General features: G+C 41.7%; 1 protein-coding gene and 1 non-coding gene across 13 annotated transcripts in view; one reads left to right on the top strand and one right to left on the bottom strand.

Moving 5' to 3' along the window:
• The window catches only part of PXK (PX domain containing serine/threonine kinase like), a 97,550-nt gene that overhangs the window by 67,208 nt on the left and 3,607 nt on the right, over positions 1–26,735 (top strand). For 4 of the 12 annotated variants that reach the window (XM_066350580.1, XM_066350577.1, XM_066350588.1 and 1 more), the window contains 10 exons: positions 3,331–3,435; positions 4,190–4,291; positions 5,623–5,784; positions 6,219–6,336; positions 7,544–7,622; positions 10,235–10,283; positions 14,137–14,214; positions 15,086–15,172; positions 15,625–15,694; positions 17,869–17,931. In XM_066350580.1, the coding sequence (XP_066206677.1) occupies positions 3,331–3,435; positions 4,190–4,291; positions 5,623–5,784; positions 6,219–6,336; positions 7,544–7,622; positions 10,235–10,283; positions 14,137–14,214; positions 15,086–15,172; positions 15,625–15,694; positions 17,869–17,931 (913 nt within the window). Of the gene's footprint in view, positions 1–3,330; positions 3,436–4,189; positions 4,292–5,622; positions 5,785–6,218; positions 6,337–7,543; positions 7,623–10,234; positions 10,284–14,136; positions 14,215–15,085; positions 15,173–15,624; positions 15,695–17,868; positions 17,932–25,081; positions 25,115–26,735 lie in introns of all 12 variants that reach the window. The other 8 variants (XM_066350583.1, XM_066350585.1, XM_066350582.1 and 5 more) reach the window with 3 other exon arrangements.
• LOC136382706 (small nucleolar RNA SNORA51) lies at positions 1,304–1,439 on the bottom strand. Its single transcript, XR_010747326.1, has one exon. It is a non-coding gene; the product is annotated as a small nucleolar RNA SNORA51 (small nucleolar RNA).

Here is a 26,735-nt window from a genome sequence, read left to right as displayed (position 1 = left end):
GGAGGCCATTTAAATGGCATTTATAATATACAACCTATAAATTGTGGCAATTTAAATGTAGACTTTGTATTTTAAGCAAATACCAGAATAGGAACTAGCCACTTTTTTTTTTTCCCCCCGAAGCTGGAAACAGGGAGAGACAGTCAGACAGACTCCCACATGCGCCGGACCGGGATCCACCCGGCACGCCCACCAGGGGCGATGCTCTGCCCACCAGGGGGCGATGCTCTGCCCCTCCGGGGCGTCACTCTGCCGCGACCAGAGCCACTCTAGTGCCTGGGGCAGAGGCCAAGGAGCCATCCCTAGCGCCTGGGCCATCTTTGCTCCAATGGAGCCTTGGCTGTGGGAGGGGAAGAGAGAGACAGAGAGGAAGGAGGGGGTGGGGGGTGGAGAAGCAAATGGGCACTTCTCCTATGTGCCCTGGCCGGGAATCGAACCCGGGTCCCCCGCACGCCAGGCCGACGCTCTACCGCTGAGCCAACCAGACGCTCTACCAGGTAGCCAATGGCTACCCTGGCCGGAACTAGCCACTTTTTTGTTGGTGATGATGTTTATATCAGTGGAATTAAAAGATCTGTTCTAGCCTGAGAAAACAGAACTAATATAGATTTAGGTTAGCTGGATGAGGGCAAGGCAAAATAACCTTTTTGTTGTGTGAGTTACTATTTTCAGACTAACCAAGTGGTCTTTAGGAGTACCTAGCATTATTTATGCAAATACACAACTCTGATCCAAGGCCTTCGGTAGGAAAAACCATATCAGTATATTTCAAAACAGATACAGAATGTCTTCAGGAAAATACTGATCTGGCCAGAAAGTTGAATTAGTGTTGATGTTCTTTATCTGTGGTCTGTATGAGGATGCAGGACCCTAGACTGAGCCAGTCATGGTCTGAGCACAGTCATGTTGACCCGTCCAGTTTCATTGGCAAGTTTGTTTCTGAAGATAGAATGTCTTGTCAAACTAGCAAAACCAAGCTTTTAATGAGGTGTGATGTGTAGCCAAGAAAAATTCTATGGTCTTTGAGTTTGATTAATTGTGTGACACTGGTTGTCATCACTCAATTTTAAATTTATTTTAATGACTACACCTTTAAAAAGAAGGCAGTGCAGACAAGTGATACATATTAATTGCAGAAAAATCAGAAAACACAGGTAAGTAAAACAAAAAAGGAAGCTCACTTGTAATACCAAAATGTTCAGTTGTTTCTTGTCTAGAATTTTATATGGTTTAAAAAATACATAATTTTAAACCTCATTTTTTGTCAATAGTGTACTGTGAACATCTTTTTTATTTTCCTTCTCCATGTGTCTCCAGGCACAATACTGACCAGGCAGAGAAGGGCCTGGGCTGAGAGCTGTGTATGGGATGGGTTTGCTTTGCCTCCTCTTTCTGTACACTGTTGTAAGAACCTAGCCTCTGGTAAGCACTGGGAGGCCCCGCCCACTGCACATTGCTTTACCTACAGGAGCCAGTCCTCATCTCAGGATTCAAAATTAGCTAAGCCATAGGCCACAGATCCCATTCACAAGGGTCACCCAGGCACTTTACCTGACACGCATGGAGAAGGTATGGATATCCTCATTCAGCTGGACCAAAAGGCTTACCGTGAACATTTTTTATTGTCAGTAAATAAAGCATAACATTATTTTCATTGGCTATGCATCTGTTTACTCAACTAATCTGGATATTTGGATCACCTCCAGTTCCTTTCTCTTAAAAAAAAAAAGCCATAGTGAACAATTTTAGCTAAATTTTTTTTTAGCTAAATGTTTGTATTCATCCTTAGTTATTGTCTTAAGATAACTAGAATTAATAAGTAATTAGAGGGAGATATTTTGAGACTATATAAATATCCTGTTCTTTATCAAACTTATTTGTTTTAGCATTCATTGAGATTTTCTAACCCCATCCTTGTTCCTAAATTTATTAACTGACGTTCTACTCTAAAGAAGAGCTTCCTGTTCTACCTTCTTTATTTGTATCTGTAGAGACTCAAGGATTTTTATTTTATTCCTTGGGTTTTTTTTGTGGGGTGATGAAATGTTCTAAGATTTGGTTGTGTGATAGTGGCATAATTCTGAATATACTGAAAACATTGAATTGTACACTTTAAATAGGTGAATTGTAATGCTATTTTAATTATATTGCAGTAAAGCTATTAAAATGTCACCAGCAACCATTTTAACATGATGGTCAAGATGAACCATGATCAATTGCTATATTTTTCTGAGCATACCCTTTTACTCCTCAACCCACTCAACCCATCACCCAAATCTTTGCATAGCTCAGTTCTCTTGTATTAAAATTTTCATGGTACTTCTTTGAGCTAATGGACATTGTAATACCTGTCTGGATCCAATTGGTTCATATACCAAAATTTTAGGTCATATGAGTACTTTCCTTTCAGTCACAAATAATTTGTCATACTCGCCACCTCACTTGATTGGTGTTAGTCCCCATCTCAGGAGAACACTGAGTCATCACATTGCATACTCCAGGAGATTGGGAGAATCATGCTAGCTGCTTTGGAAAGTGGCCAAGATCCTCCAAAATGCTGCTTTTGCTTGTTTTCTGGTTGTCATGCTCCCTAGCTTGGCACTGTGCAGCATTGTGGGATGTCAGGCAAAGCTGTTAATGAAGACACGTTTATCCTGGTTCCCACTTGGCTATTCTAGGATTTGGCCAATAGACAGAGGCAGAATTTTTTTTTTCTTTTCTGTGAGAGAGACAGAGAAAGGGACAGATAGGGACAGACAGGAAAGGAGAGAGATGAGAAGCATCAATTCTTCATTGTGGCACCTTAGTTATTCATTGATTGTTTTCTCATATGTGCTTTGACTGGAGGCTACAGCAGATTGACCCCTTGCTTAAGCCAGCGAACTTGAGTTCAAGCTGGTGAGCTGTGCTCAAGCTGGTGCCTCAGGATTTCAAACCTGGGTTCTCCACATCCTAGTCCAATGCTCTGGCCAGGCCAGAGGCAGAATATTAAACTCACCATTCCCAAAACTCAGAATTTCCTTCTTCCAACACTCTTTTGCCTGAACTATGAGACTGTGCATACTAAAGCAGATACCTTCCATGTAAAGCTTACTATGCCATTTACCCAGTTCCTTTTGTCAGTATTGTTTATATTCCTTCTCTCATCTAAAGAATGATGTATGAGTTGCTCATTTAATAACTTGAAAATGCCATGTGTCCAGGAAATATCCTCACATTTGTATGCAACTAAACTATGGAGATAGTACTTTGGCTCTGCATACAGATCCTGAATGTAAAAGGACCTAGATGCTGATGCAAATAAATGTGAATTTCTTTTTGTTTTGATAGCATCCTTATATCTATCGGGTTACCTTTGCCACAGCTAACGAATCCTCAGCATTGCTCATCAGGATGTTTAATGAAAAGGGAACTTTGAAGGACCTGATTTACAAGGTACTTGTGCTACATGTAAAGAAGTTCTTAAGTCCCTTTAGAACCTGTGATGGGTATTTGATCCCTAAGGTTCCAGAAGCTAGGTTCTGAGAATGTTACTTTAATTTTATTTAGATTTATTTTGATTTTAGTATTAAAAACTACCCAGTTTGGTTAAAAAGCATTTTTTTCCCCACATGAGGGAAGATTGACCATGAAATGATTATGTCCATTGAATTATAGGCTGCTCTCATAGGTCAGTTTTAAAGTTGTGTCCTTCATTAAAAAAGCAATACCAAACTATCTCAATTGGAAAATTTTTTTTAAATAACAGTGGAAAAAAAAAAATGTATTATTGATTATACAGGGAGTGGGGGGGGGGGAGCGGAAAATATCAACTCATCGTTGATTCACTTTAGCTGTTCATTGGTTGCTTCTCATATGTGCCTTGACCAGGCAAGCCCAGGATTTCAAACTGGCGACCTCAGCGTTCCAGGTTGACAGTCTATTCATTGCATCACCACAGGCCAGGTGAAAAATTCCAATAGTTTATAAACTTTGGGGTCAGCTAAGGCCAAGACCAGGCACATCTTCACTGGAATAGAGAGGGGACAAAACCCAGGTCAGCCTCTTTCTATCAGCTGCACAGACTGTTGTATTTTAAAAACCTACTTCTGCAGCCTGGTGCCCCGAGTCTCTAGATAGAGTCTGTGTGTTGGAGGGGACTGTGTGAAGATGTCTACCCCTCTTATGTGCTCTTTGTTCTTTTCCAAAGTCAAAACCAAAAGACCCATTCCTAAAGAAGTACTGCAACCCTAAGAAGGGTCAAGGCCTTGAACTCCATCAAATTAAAACATATGGGCGGCAAATATTAGAGGTAAGAGGTATTTAATTTTTAAGTTGCTTTGGAATTTCACCTAGCATTTTGGGGGAAGTTCTTTAGCAATATCCAAAATAGTTTAGGTTATCTGATCTTTTGTAAACTGATGGCATTGTTGTATTTTGTCTCAAAAAAGCACATATTTGAAACTAAGATTAATTTAGAGCTTCAAAATTTTAAAAAGCTTAGCTATTGGAATTTAGTATCTGATTTTTAAGAACTTAATTGTGTGGCTACCAACCTTTGTATTATTTTTGGTTGATCTTTATCTTTGTGCCAAGATTCTTGATTTTGTTACATCAGATACATAACCATCTGGCTCCCTTACAGAAGTGTAGTTAGTAGGAAAAGCCTTTCCCACAGCCCTCTCTGGAGCTTCTTGGACTGTGCAGTCCTATCAGTGAAAACAATTTAGGCATAATCCCCCTAATGTATGTATTTAATATTTAACTAATAAATACATGTACTACTAACATATTTTGTACATTTTAAGTTAAGAATGAGATTAAAAACAAAACAGAAAGAGAAATTGTAATATTTTTCCAGTCCTCAGTAGATTGGCCTGAGTACCTTTTTTACTGGGTGAGCCACTATTTATTTAGTTTGTTTTTTTTAAAGATTTTATTTATTGATTTTAGAAAGGGGAGAGAGAGAGAGAGAAGGAAGGGGGGTATCAGGAAGCATCAATTCATAGTATGTAGTTGCTTCTTGTATGTGCCTTGACCAGGCAAGCCTGGGGTTTTGAACTGGTGACCTCAGCATTCCAGGTTGATACTCTAGCCACTGTGCAACCAAAGGTCAGGCTGAGCCACTGTTTATTAATGACAACTGAAAGATTTGCTTCTTTTTGTGGGAGCCTGTCATATGTTTCTATTAATAAACAGCCAAGTGTATTCTAAGGTGATTTTGGATTGGAGATGTCAGTGCATCCCTCTTTCCTGAATAACGAACCAAAGCACTGACTTGGTAGCTTTACTCCTGTAGGCAGGAGAATCAAGACTTTGCCCTGAAAAGGACTTGGCCTGTTGGGATAAGAGGATATTTAAAGTAGAGGCTTTTGGCATAAAGCTGTTTAACCCCAAACAGAATGCAGGCTGCTTCTCTGTTCTTTGGAAATGAGTGAGTTCAGCATTGCGTCACAGCTGGAAAGCATTCAGCATCACTTCTTTTTCCAGAGAAATGGATAGAGGTGGCAGTTTTCTTTAGGAATCTCCCCAATGACCTGTTTGATTTTGTTTCAAAATATATTGACTTAAATAACAAAGTTTAACCTGTCTTATATTTGAATGAATTGGGGGAAATATAACCTGTACGTAATTTTTTAATAGGTACTGAAGTTTCTGCATGACAAGGGATTCCCTTATGGGCATCTTCATGCCTCCAATGTGATGCTAGATGGGAACACTTGCCGGCTGCTAGACCTTGAGAATTCCTTATTGGGCCTTCCTTCTTTCTACCGATCTAACTTCTCACAATTCAGAAAAATCAATGTAAGTTGCTGAAAGTGATGAAACAGCAGGTTCATTTTGAGGTATATATTACCCCCAAGGCCAGACCCCATGACTTGCCCATGTGAGACATATGCATGAAGCAGTGAAAGGTACAGTTGGGGTAGGCCATGCCTGTTGGCCTGTTTCTCCCACAGAACATTGCTGTGTCTCCCAAGAGGCTAAGGTGAAACGGTAGATGGGAGAAGAAGGGCATAGAATCACTGATTAGAAGACCATGGAGAACAGGACTAAGATATTTGGTCTGAGCAATGCCTTGTGAGTTTTTACAAAAGGCTTTGGAGTTGCATTTTCACTGCCAGTTATGAGTGGGTCACCCAGGCCTTGTTTCTCAGTGGAAGCCGAGGGCGGAGGCATTGGGACTCACAAAGCCAAGCTGAAAGAGAAACACGCCACTGCTCTCTTTTCTTCCACAGACATTGGAAAGTGTGGATGTCCACTGCTTTGGCCACTTACTATATGAAATGACTTACGGACGACCTCCAGACTCGGTGCCTGTAGACTCCTTCCCTCCTGCCCCATCTATGGCTGTGGGTCAGTACAGGGTTTGGAGGAGTCTTCTGGGCCCTGGTAGTCTGCAGAGCTACTCACCCCCTTTCCAGAGTCCAAGAAAGACCCGGAGGAAGTTGTCATGCTCCACAGCCAGAAGTTTCTCCCCAATCTAAAAGCAAACCAGATATGAGTAACTTACCTAAAGGCACTTCACTGAAAATTCGGATGGTTTGTCCATTTGTCAGGCTCTCTGAAACGGGAATTTTTGTACCGGGGATTAGAATTTTGAAAGCAGGAGCATGTAAAGAGGAGTGTAGCCAGATTGAGTTTGATCTAGAAAGAGAAGCCAAAATCAAGCAATTTGAAGCCAGTCTTGAGGGCTTGGGCAGGAGTCAGGAGGCAGACCAAGGCTGGAATGGGACCTGCAGGGAACAAGGGAGACAGGCCAGCAGGCCTAGAGCTAGGGAAGGCAGACTGCAAAGCAGACACAGGCCACATTGCATTCAGGAGCTCTTGCAGCATTGCCTGAGGGGCTGAACTGGGGGACTAGCTGAGGCATCCTTAGGATGGAGGGATGGAGGAACTGGTATAGACTCACCCACCAGACACCCTTTCATCCCCCCCCCCCCCAGTCAGCTCAGAACTCACTGTAGAGTACAGAGAGGGCAAGGCAGGGTAGCTCTTGTATCACTGTCATTGAAGTATATGCAAATCAACCCTCCAGCAAGAGAACAGGTCTTGAGACTCCTTTGTATTGAGTTTGAACAGCTGAAACTGAACAGTGACCTGTGAATGAGAAAATCTAGCTGCTTGTGTTTATATCAGCCAAGGTGTTGGATGATGAGGTATCAACAATTTGCTGTTGCGTGCTGGTTTTGATTAAAAGCAGGCAAGCAGCAAAATGTCTTTCGAGCTCAGAATTTTTACTTCTGTTTAGTGTTTACTTCTCTTTTCGGAAAGCAAACACTTTTATGAATGATATCTCGAATCCTTCCTCTAGTTATCTTTGAAGTATATTTAGCTGTCTGTCAGTGTGTGGTTTCTAAGCTGCTTAGTCTGAGTCATGGGTAACGTCAGTGTTGCCAGCATCCCCCTCCCTGCGTACACCATCTGTCTGCCGGTGGAGAGTTTTGACACTGTCCTGATCAGCCTGCAGACAGTTGTTGCAAAGTGGTGGCAAACTTTTTATCACCAGGTGGATTTGCCAGCGTGTTCTGTGGAACTAAAACATGTATCTGTTCATTTCAAGTGGCCGTGTTGGAGTCTATGCTGTCTTGTGAAGCCTGTAAAAATGGCATGCCTACCGTCTCCTGGCTCTTACAGATGCCGTAAGTCAATCATATGCCCTGCTTTTTATGTTCATAATGGTTGAACACCAACCACTTACCCAAGTGCCTGGTACTGCAGTAACAACTCAGTTGTAGTCCTTGTAGAGTCCAAGTGACCTCTTTGCTGACAGTCACTTGCAGTATGATATCATGACCTTTTCTTGTGACCTCTCTGCTACCTTAGTCTGATTGCTCTCCTTTGACCTCAGTCTTGTTTTCACACGTCTCTCCCTGTCGATGTTAGTGTTGTGTGTGTCCATGTGGCAGCCTGCTTAGGTAATACCAGAGAGCCCTCTCAAGCAGTTGTCCTTTGTGACTCTGTTTTGGTGCGCCAGCTGGGCCACAGCTGTGGCTCATTCACAAGCCAGGGGCCTTGGAGGGTCGGCCCTCCTCTGTGAGGGGGCAGTGTGTTTCTGTTTGTTCATTCACTCATGGGTAATGTTTATTAAACATCTAATTTGTACCAGGCAATGGCTGTGCTAAGGGCTAGTGACTCAGAAGAGGTGCACCCTTAAACAGGGTTATGAACAGGTAATTAAGGAGATTGAGTAGTTCTCTGTCCCTTCATGGAGAGGCAGCAGGGAGATTAAGAAGGGTGTGTCAGAGGTTTGACAGACCTGGGGGCATATCCAGTTTCACCACTTCTACCTGAGTGTCCTTGGGCAAGATTCGTAACCTCTGGAAGCTGAGTGTTTTTATCTGTGAAATGGGGATAATAATAGTCCCTACATCTGAAGGTTGTTGGGAGGGTTTAATGAATGGTTAGTGGTACAGTACCTGGCTCTTAATAAGTGCTTATTAAATGTTAATGATGATTAATATTGATTCAGCTTTTATTTTGTGAACATCACATGCCATGTGATATGCCCAGTGCCTGGTTTGTACCAGCTTGTTGTAGACAGATCAGATGTACTGAGGAAGCAATAATATGGGGAAACAGGCAGGGGACAGCTTGAAATATGTATAACAGAGTCCAGAGGAGATAGTGTTAAGTTCAGGTTCCTTGTAGAGAGTCTGCTGTAGTCCAGACACCGTTCTAGGCCCTGGGAACACCATGAGGAGCAGAGCAGCCCAGCCTCCTGTTCCATGGATGTTACATTCTACTGTGTGACAGCAGTGAGTCCCTCTCCAAAACAGACACATTAATAACAGTGTGAACATGTGAAAATAGATCCAGTCAGGGAAACCACTTTTCACAGATTTCTAGAACAGAATGCGTTTGCATTTAGAAAACAGCCTGTATCCACATTGATTTACTTGGGTTTGTAATTCCACCCCCAAAGCCCTTACATTTTCTCCCCATCTTCCAGTTCTCAAGTGAGTCCAAATATTATTTCCTTACTTAAGTCTTCTAATCTGTGGGCTTCAGCCTTGAGAAGAGCACTTGGAGAGGTGTGAACTGTGTCCAGTTCAGATGTGCTGACTGGAAGGAAACGGACCCTGGTCTTGGAGGGAAGAGTTATGTCTCCACCTCCAGAGCTGCCAGGGAGCATGGTAGGAAAGGTTAATTTAACCCTGTCATTTCTCCTTGTGACGCAGTTCTCAACTTTTAGAAATGGGGACTGTTTATGGAAAGACTCACTTATGACATCTGGGCACTGCCCAAATAACCTTTAAACTCTTTGACCTGTTTTACCCAAAACAGTTCAGAGAATTCTTCATGCTATTGTTTTTAACAACATAGTTTTAAAGAAAGAGTAGTAGATATACTCTAAAAGCTGCTGTTTCTTTTTGTTTTTAATTTTTATTTATTGATTTGAGAGAGAGAAATGGATTTGTTGTTCTGCTTATTTATGCGTTCATTGCTTGATGCGTTCATTGGTATGTGCCCTGACTGGGGATCGAACTGGCAACCTTGGCATATCTGGATGATGAGCTAGCCACCTGAGCCACCCAACCTGAGCTAAAGCTGCTATTTCTTTTTAAGAGAGCATGAGAAACACTAATTTTCTTAGAAGAAAAAGACTTTCATATTAGATTCTAATCAGAACAATTCCTTTCTATTTACTTGCACGTTTATTTTATTGAACTCGGAAATAAATTCTATCCTCCACTGGGACAAGGAAAAAAAAAGAAAAACCAGTTATTCTATTTAGAAATATATACTCCATATGTTATTTGCAATATAATGTAAATAACATTGGATAGCTGGGTTGGTTAGATCAACAAGCCGATGCTCAAAGGTTGCCAGTTCAATTCCTGGTCAAGGCACATACAAGAACAGAACAATGTTTCCATCTCTCTCTCTCCCTTCCCTTGTCTCTGAAATTAATCAATAAAAATATTTTAAAAATAATATCATAGGAAATAGTTTTGTAAAAATAATATTTTAAGTGTAAATTAATTTACAACTTGGCATGAAAGGAGTTTTGCCCTTCTGTGGGAAAATGACCTTCAGTGCACAGCTGATGCAGTGCTCCAGTAACTGGAGGGCTTCCAGGTCACACTGGTGGCCAGGAAACTTTTTTGCATGTGTTGATAAATATGAAATGGTGGACCTGGGGGTGTGGGGATTTCATGGGCTAAAGGTGTTTCATTCTGCTTTGATTGTCTTCTGAGAGTGCACCCGTTTTAAGAAAGGTTTTTTTTCCATTTTTTTCTTCTCTTTACAGATTATTCAGTGATGTTTTACTAACCACTTCTGAAAAGCCACAATTTAAGGTAAAGCAAATCATATGGTTTTTTGGTTTGTGACATAAATAAGTTGACTTTGAAAGTTAACACTCTTTTAAAAAGAGAAGGTTTAATATTTATAATAAGGATTTGAAACAACCTAAATGTCCTAAAATTGGAGAATAATTTAATAATTCACAGTATGTCTAGTTGATAAAATATTTTTACCTAATAAAAGTAAAATTTACTAAGACATGGCATTAGCATGGGAAATTATTATCTGAGCTCTGGGGTAGGAAGGAAAGCAGGATAGAAACAGTGTGTAGTAAATACCTGTGTCTAGAAGGAGGACTGGAAGGAGGTATCCTGGGAAGCAGTGTTGTGTGATATGGAAAGAGCAGGGCTTTGGAACCCCAAAATATCAGGTTGATGTCTTTTTTAACAGTTAGAGGAGTTCTGAACTAGGAAATGAAAACATTTAAATTAATCATTTTACTGAAGCGTCTCAGAAAATGTATTAAGCCTTGTAAATAACTATGTTCTCCTCCGCCCTTGATCGTCTAGCCCAGGGGTAGTCAACCTTTTTATACCTACTGCCCACTTTTGTATCTCTGTTAGTAGTAAAACTTTCTAACCGCCCACCAGTTCCACAGTAATGGTGATTTATAAAGTAGGGAAGTAACTTTACTTTATAAAATTTATAAAGCAGAGTTACAGCAAGTTAAAGCATATAATAATAATTACTTACCAAGTACTTTATGTCGGATTTTCGCTGTTTGGCAGAATAAATCTTTATAAAACAACTTGCTATAGTTACATCTATCTTTTTACTTATACTTTGGTTGCTCCACCCACCATGAAAGCTGGAACGCCTACTAGTGGGCGGTAGGGACCAGGTTGACTACCACTGGTCTAGCCCAAGGATTATTATCAGACACCACTCTTCCCCGAAGCCAGAGAGTCTACACAATATAGACAATATGATTTTAAAAGCCAACCTTAATTTCTTATGTATGCATTTTCTGTCTGGAAAGCTACACAAAAAACTGGTGACATTCGTAGCCTCCATGGAGGGGTACTAGGTGGAAACTTTGTACTGTATATGCATCCTTTTGTATCTTTTGACTTTTGAACCATATGGCTGTATTACCTACTCAAAACATTTTTAAGCTTGTACTTTTTAGAGAATAATAAAAAGTTCAATATGACCTAGGTGTCTGTTTTCCAGGCCTGAGCTCTCCTAGTTTGAAAACCTAATAAGTTAGGAAATGAGAAATTCAGAAGCATACTAGGCTATTTAAGAGTACTTTTCAGCAGGATAAAGCCTAATCTAGTGAAATGCAGAAAGTAAATCTTTGCTCTGGCCAGATAGCTCAGTTGGTTAAAACATCATCCTGAAGCACAGAGGTTGCCCATTCGATCTCCGGTCAGGACACATACAGGGACAGATTGATGTTCCTGTCTCTCTCTCTCTCTCTCCCTCTCTCTCTCTCCCTCTCTCTCCCTTCCTTTCTCTAAACCCAATTTTAAACATTATTTATAAAATAAAGTAAATCTCTGACAGAGAAAATTACTCTGAATTATAAAATATTATAATTACTTGAATTTGTGTGTATTCCAATAACCTATATATATTTTGATTTTTCTTTTTTTTTTTTGTGACAGAGAGAGAAAGATAGATAGGGACAAACAGGAAGGGAGAGAGATGAGAGGAATCAATTCTTTGTTGTGGCTCCTTAGTTGTTCATCGACTGTTTTTTCATATGTGCCTTTACTGGGGGGCTACAGCAGAGCAAGTGACCCCTTGCTCAAACCAGTGACCTTGGGGTTTCGAACCTGTGTCCTCTGCATCCCAGTCTGAAGCCCTATCCACTGTGCCACTGCATGGTCAGACTGTATTTTGATTTTTTAAAAATATTTATTGATTGATTTTAGAGAGAGAGAGAGGAAAGGGGGGGAGAGAGAGAAACATTGATTTGTTGTTCCACTCATTTATGCATTCATTGGTTGGTTCTTGTATGTGCCCTGACTATCAAACCCTCAACCTTGATGTATCTTGAGGATGTTCTTAACCAGCTGAGCTGTCTGGCTAGGATAGTTTTTAATAAAAATGTTGTTTATTAAAAAATAAAAAACACATTTTTTCTTTAATCATGATAAAAACAATGTAAAATTTATTCTCTTAACCAGTGTTAAGTGTACAGTTCAGTAGTGTTGAGTATATTCACATTATTGTGTTGAGAAGATCTCTAGAGTTGTTTTTTTTTTGTCTGCAAGCTCAGCCTCTCTAGACCCATCACTAACGACTGCCCATTTCTCCATCCCCCAGCCTTGGCAAACACAGTTCTACTGTCTGCTTCCATGATCTTGAAAACTCTAGATATCTCATATAGTGAAACCATACAGTATTTGTTCTTTTGTGACTGAGTTATTTCATTCAGTATAATGTCCTTAAGTTTTATCCATGTTAAAGCATGTGACAGGATTTCCTTCTTTAAGACTGAGTAATATTCCTTCATGTGCATATAATACCATAATTTTGTTAATCTACTTATATGTCTATGGACATCCATCTCTTGAGAATTGTGAATAATGCTGCAGTGAACATGGGGTGTGCTTTGATCCTGCCTTCAGTCCCTTTGGATATATACTTAGAAGTTGCTAGATCATATGCTAAATCCATTCTTAGATTTTTTGAGGAACTTTCATACTATTTTCTATAGCAGCTATGCCATTTCACATTCCCCTTATATGGCACCAGGTTCCAGTTTTTCCATATCCTTGCCAACAGTTGTTATTTTCTGTTTTTTCAACAGTGACCATTCTAATGTGTATGAGGTGGTATCTCATTGTAGTTTTGATTTGCATTTCTCTAATAATTAGAGATGTTGATCATCTTTTCATATGCTTGTTGGCTGTCTGTATATCTTTGGAGAAATATCTATTCTGGTCCTTTGTCCATTTATTTTCTCTGATTGTCTCTTTTTATTTTCTTTCAGCCCTTATTGTGGTATAATCCATTTTTTATGATAAGTCCATTTTAAAAATTTTTATTTATGTTTTTGTTGTTGAGTTTTAGGAGCTGTTTGTATATTCCGGATATGAAATCCTTATCAGATACATATTTTTCTCCCATTCCATAGGTTGGGTTTACATTCTATTAATTATTTCCTTTGATGTGCAGAAGTTTTAAGTTTGATGTGGTCACATTTGTCTATTTTAGCTTTTGTTGCCTGTGCTTTCCGTGTCCTATCCAAGAGGTCATCGCCAAATACAATATCATGAAGCTTTTTCCTTATACTTTCTTCAGTCCAACTTGGAGTTAATTTTTGGATGTGGTGTCAGGTTCATGCTTTTCCATGTAGATACCCAGTTTTCCCAGGAGCATTTATTAGAAAAACAGTCCGTTCCCAATTATGTGCTTTTTTCCTTGTTCAAAGATCATTTGATCATATACATGTGGGTTTATTCCCAGGCTCTCTATTCTGTTCCATTGGTAGGTGTCTTTCTTCATGCTAGTATCACACTGTTTTGATTATCTTGATTACTGTAGCTTTGTAATATATTGTGAATCAGGAAGTGTGAGGCCTTCAGTTTTTATCTTCTTTTCAAGATTGTTTTGATAATTTAGGGTCCCTTGAGAATTAGTTGAGATACTTGAAACTTGTATCATGTCTATTTTTGTGTTCATTTTATATGTTTACATATAAGAAATGCTAATGAACTGAATGAGTTGGGGATACTAGAAGTGGCCAGGACAGGATTCAAGTGGACAGCTTATAATTGATTTCATTCTAGAAGCCCTCCTCCTTGATAGCCACCTGCTCTTTCATTAAAACCAGGATTTGGGAGATTCTCCAGCCATTTTTCTCAGTAGATAATGTGATTTCTCCTCTTTCAGATCCCTACAAAGTTAAAAGAGGCATTGAGAATTGCCAAAGAATGTATAGAAAAGAGACTAACTGAGGAACAGAAACAGGTAAATTACTTGTAGCCCTCCCTTACCCTTTGTTCTTTAGTGTCATCACCCTCTGCTGTGGAATTCATGCTGATTCACTTTTTTTTAAGCATTTTTAATTTTATTTATTTATTTATTATTTATTGGCAGAGAGAGTTAGAGGGACAGCTAGGAAGGAAGAGAGATGAGAAATATTAATTCTTCGTTGCAGCACCTAGTTATTCATTGATTGCTTTCTCATATGTGCCTTGACCTGGGGGGCTACAGCAGACTGAGTGACCCTTTGCTCAAACCAGCGACCTTGGGCTCAAGCTGGTGAGCTTTGCTCAAACCAGATGAGCCCACGCTCAAGCTGGTGACCTCGGGGTCTCGAACCTGGGTCCTCCGCATCCTAGTCCGATACTCTATCCACTGCGCCACTGCCCAGTCAGGCACAGTGATTCACTTTTAACTCATTGTTCATTTCACAAACATTTCTCACATATTTGCTGGAGCCAGGCTCCAGGCTCAGTGTGTGAGACAGCTGAACTCTTCCCTGTCCTCCTCTTAAGGAGCTTGGCCTTCTGGGGAAACAGACAGGTCCATAAAGGGTGGTTATCTTTTATGATCATGGCAGGCTGGGTCATGTTGGGCATGCATGGTCCATGAAGATAAGCTGGGGTCCACACTTATCTTCTCTAAGGGAAGGAGGCAGGAAGGAGGTGGGGGAAGTGAGAAAGGTCTTTACCCTCGGGCATACTGTTCTCCCAGACATTCAGACCTGACCTTGGAGGCACATAGGCTGAGCAGGGAAAGACTTTTTTAATCTAAATAATTTGATTTGGAAAAGCATGTTTGATTTTCATTAGTGTAGGCTAGGCTTACATTAGTGGTAAATTGTGCTCTCTTTCAGATTCACCAGCATCGAAGGCTGGCAAGAGCTCAGTCTCACCATGGTTCTGAAGAAGAAAGAAAAAAGAGAAAGATCTTAGCTCGAAAGGTAAGCCTGCTGGCTCTCAGAATTCTCTCTGTGTGCAGAACAGTTCTGGGTTCCATGTGAAGAGAGTTCTGGGTCAGTGGTGCCCGTTTAGTAAAGGACAGATTTTGTGCTATATCTCCCTGAAAGCTAAAACTATTTGCAGATGACTGGTTTGCAGCTTTTTAAAAGGAGCAACATAATATCAGGAAAGAAACAGACCGTGTGATTTCCTGGCTTGCTAGGCTGATTGTGGCGTACTGTAACTGATGGGGAGAGGTTGGCCTCAGATAATAGTCAGCATAGGTGGTTTTATTTTTCCCTTTGGTTTTGGCTTGTGCCTTCTTCACTGTATTAAGTTATGAGGCCAAATATGACCTTGTGTGTGGATAGTTTAAGTGTGTGCCTAGAAAATGTTTTTCTTCTCTCAGCTTCAGTGCATTTACTCTTTGCTTCCCCCCCCCTTTTTTTTTAAGAAATCAAAACGATCTGCTATTGAAAATAGTGAAGAACATTCAGCAAAATATAACAACTCCAATAATTCAGGTAACTGGTTATAGGTTGCAGTGGAGCCCAGCATCCAAAGACCAGGACCCGGAGTCTGTAGTTGATCAAGAGGTCTTGGGGTTCTGGTAGCCAGAGGTTGGTAACAGAGGTAGAAAACAAAGGAATTCTGTTCCCAATGAAGTATTACCACAGTATTCATGGCTCACAGGACTTGAGTGCTGGAATGGAGATTATTGGGTAAGCCAGGCTCTTCACTAATGGCAGGACTTGATCAACCAGAGATGAGCATTATCCACGGAAGATAAACCAACCCAACTTAAAATTCAAAGCGTCCTGTTTGTCAGTGGAGCCTGCATGAACAGAAAGGGCCTTAAATCCTGTTCTCTGCTCTGGTCACCATGTGGTAGGACAATGTGCCCTCCTATGTTAAGGAAAGGACTCGACAGTATGTGGGGATGGCAAAAAGCAATATTCCCAAAGGGCCAAGGTGGTACAGAGAGCACTGTCCTAGGTTGACAGTCATTGCTGCCACTCCTGGCTGCTGCTCTTGCAGCCCTGCTGGCTTTGGGCCTTAATGTCCCCATCTTTGGAAATTAGGGCCAGATTGAATACTTGCTTGAGATCTTCCAGTTCTTCTATCTTATGAATCTGTGAAGTAGAGAGTAGAGTTTCACATAGAGAAGGGGAGGGTTCATTCTAAGCCAGGCATCCTGGAAGTCCAAGGGAAGGGGAGATTTCTTTAGGCAGGAATAGCTGCATATACTTTCAGGCAGGAGAAGAAACTAGCAGAGAGGGAAAAGCTGAAGGTGCAAAAGAGAGAACGATGGGGTGAAGGGCCTGGAGGGCCTAGGATTTGGCATCAAGAGCCCATCTGCCAGCCCAGTCAGATGGTATCCTGAGGACTCCACGACAGCACTGTGCCCTCAGGGAATTTAGGAAAGCAAAGTCGCAGTTGGTAGAAATAGGTAGATTATCTGCAGATCCCACTGGAATCACAAGTTTAATCTCCCCATTAGTATCCATGTTAGCAACTACCAAGTATGAAAGCAGGATGGGTTGAGTTTTACCTTTGTTACCAGTAAAACGCCTTTATATTTTATAGGGAGGTGAGAGAATATTTCAATTAGTAAAAAGCTATTCACCTGGAGGGCAGTGTGGTTGAATTAGAACATCTTTCCTTGTGCCTAGTCTCCATGCCATGTCAGTGTCCTGTGGGCAGTGGGTGAGGGTATGGTTGGAGGCTTCCCCAGAACAGCTAGTGGTTTCTCAGGGGCATGACCACAGCCATCCCTGGAGCTGTGGTTAACCCTCGATAGGACCTCCGTGTGGGGGAGGGGCTTATATGTAGGAACCTCTGTCTACTCATGGGCTACTTCCATGGTGGGCCAGCAGGATAGATTCTGGACATTTCTGAGCTCTTGGGAGATGCTGAGAACTTGGGAATATTTGAAATATAACTAAGTGACTAGGTCCAGAAAATGCATGCAATATATGGGAATATGTACACTGTTTTAATATAAATAAGGGTATTTATTGAATTTTAGGTAAGAAAAGGCCACAAACTGAATTGGTTGACCCTATCTCATTGGCTGTACCTACAGATAAAATAGAACTTTAACACAGAGCATTGCTGGGTCTATGCTATGGGAACTCACTTCCTTTGGACTGCCCTGCACCTCTCTGTCCCCTGTACTGCTGTGGCACTGTCATTTGTCATTCATTACCCAGGGACAGGGATTGGGTCAGAAAGAGATACTGTAGCTGCATAAGCTGTTGATTTTGCGAAGTTGATTCAAATAGGCTGTGGGGAGCAGCCTGAGGAAGGAAGTGTACCTGTCCTGGAGGGGAAGCCTATGGCCATTGGCCCAGTCGCTGAATTCTCTGTCCCTCCTCAACTTCTACCACAGTGCCTCACACTAAGCCAGTGGTGAGGCCCAGCTCGGGCCAAATTCCAGATGCCTTTTTTTTTATTTTTTGTTACTGTTTATTTTTTTAAAATCTTATTTTTATTAATTTTAATGCAGTGACATTGATAAGTCAGAGTACATATGTTCAGAGAAAACATCTCCAGATTGTTTTGACATTTGATTATGTTGCATACCCCTCACCCAAAGTCAAATTGTCTTCTCTCACCTTCTAGCTGGTTTTCTTTGTGCCCCTCCCCTCCAGATGCCTTTTTAAATGTTCCCATAAAGGCTTCTGTTTTCTCTCAGCAGGATCTGGGGCCAGCTCACCTCTCACATCTCCATCGTCCCCGACTCCACCCTCCACAGCAGGTTAGTGATGGAGGCCCAGGAGCCTGGCTCCCTCCTGCTCTCCACCAACAGGAGAAGGAGTGGGGCTTTCTCTTCTCACCTTGGCCCACCTTTCAGGGTTAGATGGTGCCAGCCTTCACCAGAGAGCCTGTGGGAGTGCAAATTAGTAGTGTCATTTGGGAGAGTGGAGGGGCCGGCTTTACGGACTCAGGTTTCACAGAACTAAAGGAGTTGGTGTCAGGGTCACTAACCACTCTCTACCCCGGCTTGCTCTCTCTGCCGAAAAGCCTCAGGACTCCACTGCTCAGATCAGAGCCTGTCTGGGTGCACGCTCCACTGAGCACAGCAGTTGCACTGCTGCCCAGGCCTCTGTCCTGCCTGGGCTTTCTCCTCAGGGAACCCGGCCATAACATCTGTTTGGTCACAGAGTGAAACGGGTGAGATGCCTAGGTGTGGGAGTGAAATAACCCCGAGTTTCAGATGTCCTGATAACGCTTTGTGCTCTGTTCTGCTCTGCAGTGCATTTAACCATCTGAATATTTTTCTGTGGCTAATCTTTGTGAATTAACTCAGATACTATGAGATTTATTTGAAAAATGTAGAAAAATCTACTTGAGGAAACATAAAAGAATCTCTAATTCTGTGGTGTAGCTTATAATGCTTTCTTTCCCTTTCATTTTGAACTAATGTCTCTTTCCTAACCATTCTGTAAGCCCCATAAAAATACAGTGGAGTACCAGTATGCCCTTTGTTCTTAAATGAATCAGATGTTCTAGATGTCAGAGGAGCTGGTCTCGCCACTCAGAGCTTGTCACAGTGCTTGGAAATTGCTGCAGCTGTTTGAAGGAAAGTCATTGGCTGGAGTTGATAGATGAGTTGACAATATCATATGTTTTAAGGTTGAAGGCAGCACCTGGGAGCTACCAAGTACATCATTCCCTGACAGTTCTCAAATGCTTCCAACTGACCTTCCTAAAAAACAACAAGCAAATATAACGGGTCTAGTTTGAACAACTTACTATGGCTGGTGGGTGTCTCTCCGTGCTGGCTGTGGGTTACTAGGGGTTACTGCAGAGCATGCTGGGCTAGCACCTGTTTTGAGTAGCCAAGAACCTGGCTCCTGGAGATGATGTTTTTTCCCTGTCTGACTTTATCAGCAGATTTTTTATAAGAAAGCCCCCAAATATCGATCAAGACAGAAAATAGATTTCTCTCTCTTTTGTAGAGGTGACCTATTTAGGCTGATCAGAAATTTCTAGAAATCTACTGCCCAGATCACGCTGAACCATTTTCTAGTAGACAGGATACTAATTTCACACCACTTAGACATATTAAAGAAATTGGAGAGAATTAATAGTGAGACTCCATAAGCCCTCTAACAAATGAGGTGTCTGTTTAGTAGTACAGAGCACTTACTTTGTGCATTAGATATTATCCTGGGAAGTTAACGCCAGTTCTCATTCTCAAATGCTTTGGGGAATTCAGTCTATTTGGACGTTTTTGAGGGGGAGAGTTAACATTTTTACACGTGGGCACTGGTGAAAATAGGAGCATTATTTTGGGGACTGCTAAGGCAGAAATCACGCTGAGCATAAGCAAATTCAACTAAGATCATTGGATCTGTAATCTTCATATAGCGTCAGGTGCTTAACTCTTTCGCAGACAGATACAAAATTTCTGGCAGATTGGTCTGCAGTCCAGTGGTTGAAAACCACTGCTCTAATTTACCTGTGATTTGAATGGGAGCTATCTCATACATAGCAGGCTTGTGTGAGATGAGATAACTTTTAGAATGAGAAGAGAAGGAAAAGAGGAATCTTATAATTAGAGTCAATGTTGTAAAAACTGGCTGAGGTGAGTGAGAGCAATTGGGGGGTGGGGTATCACTGTGAATTTGATAACATCCATCTTGAAGGGGAGTCATAAGCATTCAGAGGGAGAATATATGTGAGCCCCCAAGCACAATGCTTGTCAAAGATGAGATGGTCCCAGCAAATACTGGCTTCTTCATTCATTTATCTCCTTTGATGTTTTGTTGATGGGATTATTAACTCAGCCCCCAAAGACTCTGACCTCAGCTGGGCATCTGTTGTAATGCACTTCATAAAAATGATAACTAGCACTTGCCTATCAACCTACCATTTGAGGCCATGTTACATGGGGCACACACAGTGAGTTTATTCATTTAGTTACTTGATGCATTTATTGAGAGCCTGCAGTATGCCAGGCACTGTGCATGGCCCTGGTTTACAGAGGTGAACAGACAAAGCCCAGCTGATATGGAGTCACATTTCCAGTGCTTGTGAGAACCACCAAAATGATAGACAGCATCCAAAAAAATGCTTTCTTTAGGGTCCAACCATGATAATTTTTTCTCCTAAGAGTTCTCCTTCCTAAGTAGAGAATCCCCCTGAGAAACTAATCCACCAAAAAGCAACATCTTGAGCTTCTGTTCTGTGCAAGGCCTCAAGTGGTAGCCCCGTGCTCCTATATCATGGGCAGTGCTCGGTAAGTCCTTGTGGGTGGATCTGCTTGGACTTGCTCTGCCTTCAAGGCCTCTGCTGGGTAAAAGTAGACTCTCAGCCCAGGATGGCAACTTCTGGCTCATCAGCCCTGGCTTAGGCAGGTACCTCCCCCGACTGGGTGCCAGTTTCTCATTGGGCTCATCTTTCTCACTGTCTCTCTGCACACTTCCCATCTCGTTGCTGGAATCACGTTTACTCCAAATTCTCTCTTTACTTCTAGGCCAAGTTTATGGTCTGTCTGGGAACTATACGAGAGTGTCTTTCAGCTTTATTATGAAATACAGTTTTCTCAAAAAATGAAGGAAAACTCTTCATTTTCAAGGGCTAGTATTAAAAAATTTCTCCACTAAAGCTGACATCTCAAATACCACTCAGCCTGGGAGCTCTTGGGAGGTACACCTTCGGGCCAGGGAAGCTAAGCTGCAGAGCTACCACTTGCTAGTTCTGGGACCTTGGACAAGGCACTAAGCCTTCCTGTGCCGGGGTCCAGCCCCGGGGGGGATCCAGGGGTCCCACAGGAGGAGACGGCGTCGGCGAAAATGGAGTGAGAGAGCCGAATTCTTTTCTTTCTCTTTATTCTCTTGTTAGCATTTACTGCCAGGCATCTCTGCCAAATGCTAGTATAGCTCCCTTTTTATACACACACACCGAGTTACAATCACATGGTGTTAATATTTTTGTTTTCACTATGTTTGCATGTTTTCGGATAACAGTTAATTTACATCTATGAGTCACAAACCAGGTAGCAAATCATTCAAAATACAAAATAACTTAAATAGCATAACAACATCAGTAAAAGCTTTTAGAGTATTAGTTCTAAAAGGCTTGCCTCTAAAGAAATTAACATAACATCAAGAATAGCTTTCACCCAAAGATATGCAGAGTGCACTTGCAAGATAGCCCAGCAGCAACACAAGACAGTCCATGGATTTCCCTACATTTTTAAATCTCATGAGAACATCTCATTGAGAAAGCCTAGCAATTGCCTTTAGTCAAAAGACAATTCTCTTAGTAAAACATTCTTTTCTTGCTGACTACGCTCTCATCCTAGGCCACACAATGGACCATCCTACTATACCTTACCTAAGATACTATTGTCTAATCAAATATTACTTATTTATTATATTTAAACACTAGTTAAGTTCTGACTCTATTCTTCTCAGAATATACCACTATTTGCAGATCAAATAAGCAAGAAGAAAGGAATGTTTCTCTACTTTATCACATGAAAAGGCTAGGGAGGAAAAAATGTTAAGTGAAGGCCTCGGGGTGCTCTGTGCACAGCCACTGCCCCCTAACCATTCACAAGTCACAATCTATTCTTTTTAACATGATTAAGAAGGAATTCTCCTACAGACTTAACCCTTTACGAGGGATATCATAGCCAGCCTCTTATGTCTATGAGCCCAGTTTAAGGGGCTTACAGGCTTTTCTGTGGAACTCACACCCTCTGTTTCATTTCCAAAGAAATCACTACGAATCTACAGGGAAAGCACGGTACTATTATCCCTGTGCCATAATTAATAGCACATACCCAGAAAAGGGGGGATATAAGGCCAGATTAATTCAAAAAGTCAAAGGGGGAAGTATCGTTGTGCCTTTCCTTTGTGGTGACTTTGTCACCCCACAGCCATTGGTCTTTACTGCAGTGACTTTGTCACCCCGCAGCCATTGGTCTTCTCTGCTGTGACTTTGTCAATCAGCAGTTTTTGATCTTCTTCTGCTGTGACCTTGTCAGCCAGCAGTTGTGGGTCTTCTTCTGCTGTGACCTTGTCAGCCAGCAGTTGTGGGTCGGCTCCCGACATTCCTGTGTTTTGGGCTTCCTATTTGTGAATGAGGACAATAACAGTGCCTGCCTGGCCGGGTTATTAAGAGGACCCAGAGAGTATGAGGTTAGAACAGTGCCAGCACACAGCAAACCGGCAGCCCACTGAGTTACCTTGAATGAATCACTTTCCGTGTCTGGGTTTTAATTACCTCCTCTGTAAAAGGTGAAAGGGTGGGAGTTAGAAGACATTGTCTCACAGTTCCTTGTAATCAAGTATGCTCTACATCTACTGTGGACTTTGCCTTTGGTAGTTAGCTCAGCAGCAGGTCAACTTAGGCCCGTTCATTTCCACAGCATTGTCTTTCTTCCTGAAAAGAGTCCATTTGAAGCACATTTATGGTAGTTGTGGATGGTCTTGAGCTCAGTTACTTTTAGGTTGGGACAGAAGTGACAGACGTTTCTAATGAAGTGGTCTCACTCTCATGAGCACTTGAGCATTTGTGTAAGATCTGGATCTCTCCTGTTTTATTGTACCTCCCTGCCCTTGGGCCTTTTCTTGGGGTCCTTACCAAATTGTTGGGAGAAATATTATTTTCCTAAGTCTGATGGTGGTTCCATCAGGTGTAGGATTCTCTAAAACTTTTTTTCAGTGAGAACATTTGTAGAACTTTGCTGCTAAAGATAATGCTTCCTGCCTTTAGAAGGTCACTCTTTCAAGAAGCTTAAAATTCTTTGTCCTAACTTATTTCATGATAAATGTCACCAAATAGTAGCAGAGCAACCAGATGGTGCCACGATTGGCCCACCATGAAAGCTGGAATGCCCACTAGTGGGCGGTAGGGACTAGGTTGACCAGCACTGCAAAAGTGAGCGGTTTTTATAAAAAGTTTGACTACCCCAGAAGGTCCCAATCCACACACACACACACACACACACACACACACACACACACACACACACACACAAATATTGCCTCCCACCCTCCCTTTGGGAAATAGCAGGCCTTGCTATTAAGCGTTTTTGTTCTTGTTTTTGTTTTTTAAAAAGGTTTGCAAAAGAGTGTTTAGGGAAAGCTATGTAAGCAGGAAGTCCTAGATTCTTTATGTTTTTAATAATTATATTAACACATTTTGAGCACTTATTTTGTGCTAGACACTGTTCTAAGTGATATATAGTCATTTCTTCATGTGATCCTCATGAATATACCTTCCTATGCAGGGAGAACAGATTCTTCCAGAGCTCCATTTACACATAAAGAATCTGAGGCTCCAGTGGGGTTAAAGGACTTTGACCAAGGTCACAAGTGGGGGATGCTAGAGCCAGGATTAAAACGGCTCGTCTTTGCTCATTTTCCCCACCAGTGTTTACTGAGTACCGCCCTCGGGGTTGCACCGCATTGCCTGGGCTGGTAAGTGCTGTGCTGGGTCAGCGTGGGAAGAGCCTGAGGGCAGTCAGAAAGCCAGGCCTGGTTTGTAGCGCCACTGCACTCCAGCTGTGACCTTGGACAAGTGATTTCCAGTCTTTAAAGCTGTCTTCTAAAAGATCTCCTGGTCTTTACTAGGTAGATAATGTACATGGCAAGCCTTTATCAGCGCCAAAGAACTATCAGGTATAAGCCATGAATGTCCTGCAAGAGAATTCTACCCCTTCTTGCTTGCTGTTTATAATTGTAAGCAATAATTTTGAAGCTAGAGAGAGCTGACAGTTTGTAGAAAGCCCAGTCTGTAAGAATGACTGGAGAGAGAGGGAAGTTTCACATCTAGACAGGAGCTGGAGGAGGGAAGACAGAGCCTTCTGGGCACAGAATGGCTGAGAACTTGGATACCAGGATGGAGAGTTAGAAATAAGTAAGGCACCAAAAAAAAAAAAAAAAAGATGAATTTATTTAGAATGTCAGAATTTCCAGAATCCGCATAGCCAAATCAGTCTGAAACCCACTTTAGGCTCAAAATCTATGTCTCTAGCTGTAAGAGTTTTCATAGAAACTACACATGCACGAAGCAGTTGCCATCTTTGGGATGAACAGGTCTGAAGGGTATGTTGTTTCTGCTCTCCTGCCCTCTTACAGCCTTCTCCATCCTCTTCCCAGCCCAAGTACGTGGGCTACTTCCCAGAGCCCTCAGCTGGTGTGGGCAAGTGTGGGCCTGCATGGTCCCAGCATCCTTCCAGCTGAACCATGTAACCTGCCCCGTGGGCCTCACTTCCTCTGGGCAGTGGGCTGCTTGATTCAGCAGGGACTCTGGGACTCACTCACTGTCAGGGAAAGTGTTATCCTTCACATTTCACAGGGAATCTTGACAGAAAAAATGTTTGCCTCACTTTATTTATTTACTTATTTATTTTTAATGATTCTATAGCCTCAAGTGAGCTAATGCCAGTCACTGCCCAGTTCAGCCTCCAGCCCCAGCAGCCTTCATTCAGTGGAGGGGCCCACATGCTCCATTTTAGACTATAGAAGACTTGGAAAAAAGTGATGCTTTCTCATTTTTCTCCGCTCTTGATAAACTGTCCTTATTTGATAATAGAACAAAGGACACTCCTGTATTCATTCTACTTTTCAGGTGACATCTTCACGGGTCTTCTGAAGTGAGTTTTGTGCTTGTAAATAAGTAAAAATAGCACCTAACTGGCTCAGAAAAAAAGAAAAGAAATCATGAGGAAGACAGTGACTCATTGGTTACCATATTAGTATGTTTGCCATGTTATAAAAGGGTCACAATTGTGTTAACAAACGAGTGTGTTTCGTGCTTATATATAAGTAGTAAGAATAATCAGCATGTGATTCAGACTAACATTTTACTGTCGCTTACTATTTGATTAAATGACACTATAATCTGAATAATGACTTCTGTCCTTTCTCTCTCTTTGCTGTTTTCAGTAGAGCATGCGCCATTTTGAACGTGAATTTTCGGTAAAGTAAGCTATACTGATTTTCCTCACTTTAAAGATGCTCTGTTTCTGAATGTGAAATGGGACCTAGCACATCTAGTCACTGAAGTGATGAACCAGTGGGAAAGCAGATTTCCTCATCTGAACATCTAAAGCAGTGGTAGTCAACCTGGTACCTACTGCCCACTAGTGGGTGTTCCAGCTTTCGTGGTGGGCGGTAGTGGAGCAACCAAAATATAAATAAAAAGATAGATTTAACTATAGTAAGTTGTTTTATAAAGATTTATTCTGCCAAACAGTGAAAATCCGACATAAAGTACTTGGTAAGTAATTATTATTATATGCTTTAACTTGCTGTAACTCTGCTTTATAAATTTTATAAAGTAAAGTTACTTCCCTACTTTATAAATCACCATTACTGTGGAACCGGTGGGAAGTTAGAAAATTTTACTACTAACGGAGATACAAAAGTGGGCAGTAGGTATAAAAAGGTTGACTACCCCTGGTCTAAATGAAATACAGCATCTTTAAAAAGCATCCGAGCGACTTCGTTTACATTCATTTCATTTTCATCATGACCTTCAGAGTCTTCATTTTCACTCTGATTTTAGTTTTAAAATACAGCTTTAAAACCTACAAATCACCTGCATGGCGTTTTGGTCTATGTTAATTTGGGAAACTAACAACAACTCTGAGTGTTGTTGCTGCAGAAACGTTGGTTCCTTGCTATTCTGATGAAGGGGAAAGGTGCTGGGCAGTTGAGTTCGTGGTTATGGAGAGATAGTTTACTGGCTTTTATAACCAATGACAGGGAAAAAGTTATTTTTTAAAGCATTCTTAATTCTTGAGTTGGAATTTGAATGCAGCCTCCTCATCTGTCTGAAGCAAATAGTGAAGGCAGTTCCCAAGAGCTGGTGCTGCCTGCTTCTAGGGTCACTGCTCTCCATTCCCGTGAGGGTGGCCGACAGGTCTAGTGTTGGTCTGGTGGTCCTCTGTCCTCCCCACCTCTATGTGTGAACCACAAAGGGACTCAGACTTACCCTGAGACATCCTTCCCATGGGACTGGCAATGATGTTTCCAGCAAAGCATTCCTCCCTAGATCTAGCCTATGCTCTTGTTGCAACAATTAGTGGCCTGTTTTAGGACCTTGGCTGGATTGTAAGGTTCCCATTTGGTTTGGTGGGTGGGATTCTTGGGAGGGTAGAGTAGTTGGCTCTTGGGATTTTTGTCTAAGTGAGATTAGAGGGATTAGGACTGACCAGGTTATAATTGGAGATCATCTGTTTTGGAGCATCCCTTCTCAAGGGTTGTAGAACACTATTTTCAAAGCTATGTGAATTCATTTAGTTGTCAATCGAACATGGAAGCAGTCTGGATTTTGTCTGTGTCATGGATATGAGGGCTATCGGAAGCCTCTTGTTAGGAGGAGCTCATTCACACTTGAGGAATGGGGGAGCTCAGGAATTAGATAGTTGTTCTTAGGTTTATGACAAGCCAAAGACCCAACTCTGAATTTGGCCCTTGTTACCATTCCAACTCTCCCCCCATTGTCACCAGTGTGTTGTAGCTGAAGCCCCAATGAACCTTTAAAGGAAGCTTATAGACTATGAAAACAGTTGATGGGCTGCACGTTGGATAGTGT

The sequence above is a fragment of the Saccopteryx leptura genome, chromosome 10 (assembly GCF_036850995.1).
Source record: "Saccopteryx leptura isolate mSacLep1 chromosome 10, mSacLep1_pri_phased_curated, whole genome shotgun sequence".
Classification (NCBI taxonomy): domain Eukaryota; kingdom Metazoa; phylum Chordata; class Mammalia; order Chiroptera; family Emballonuridae; genus Saccopteryx; species Saccopteryx leptura.
This window is presented reverse-complemented; position numbering and strand designations above follow the sequence as displayed.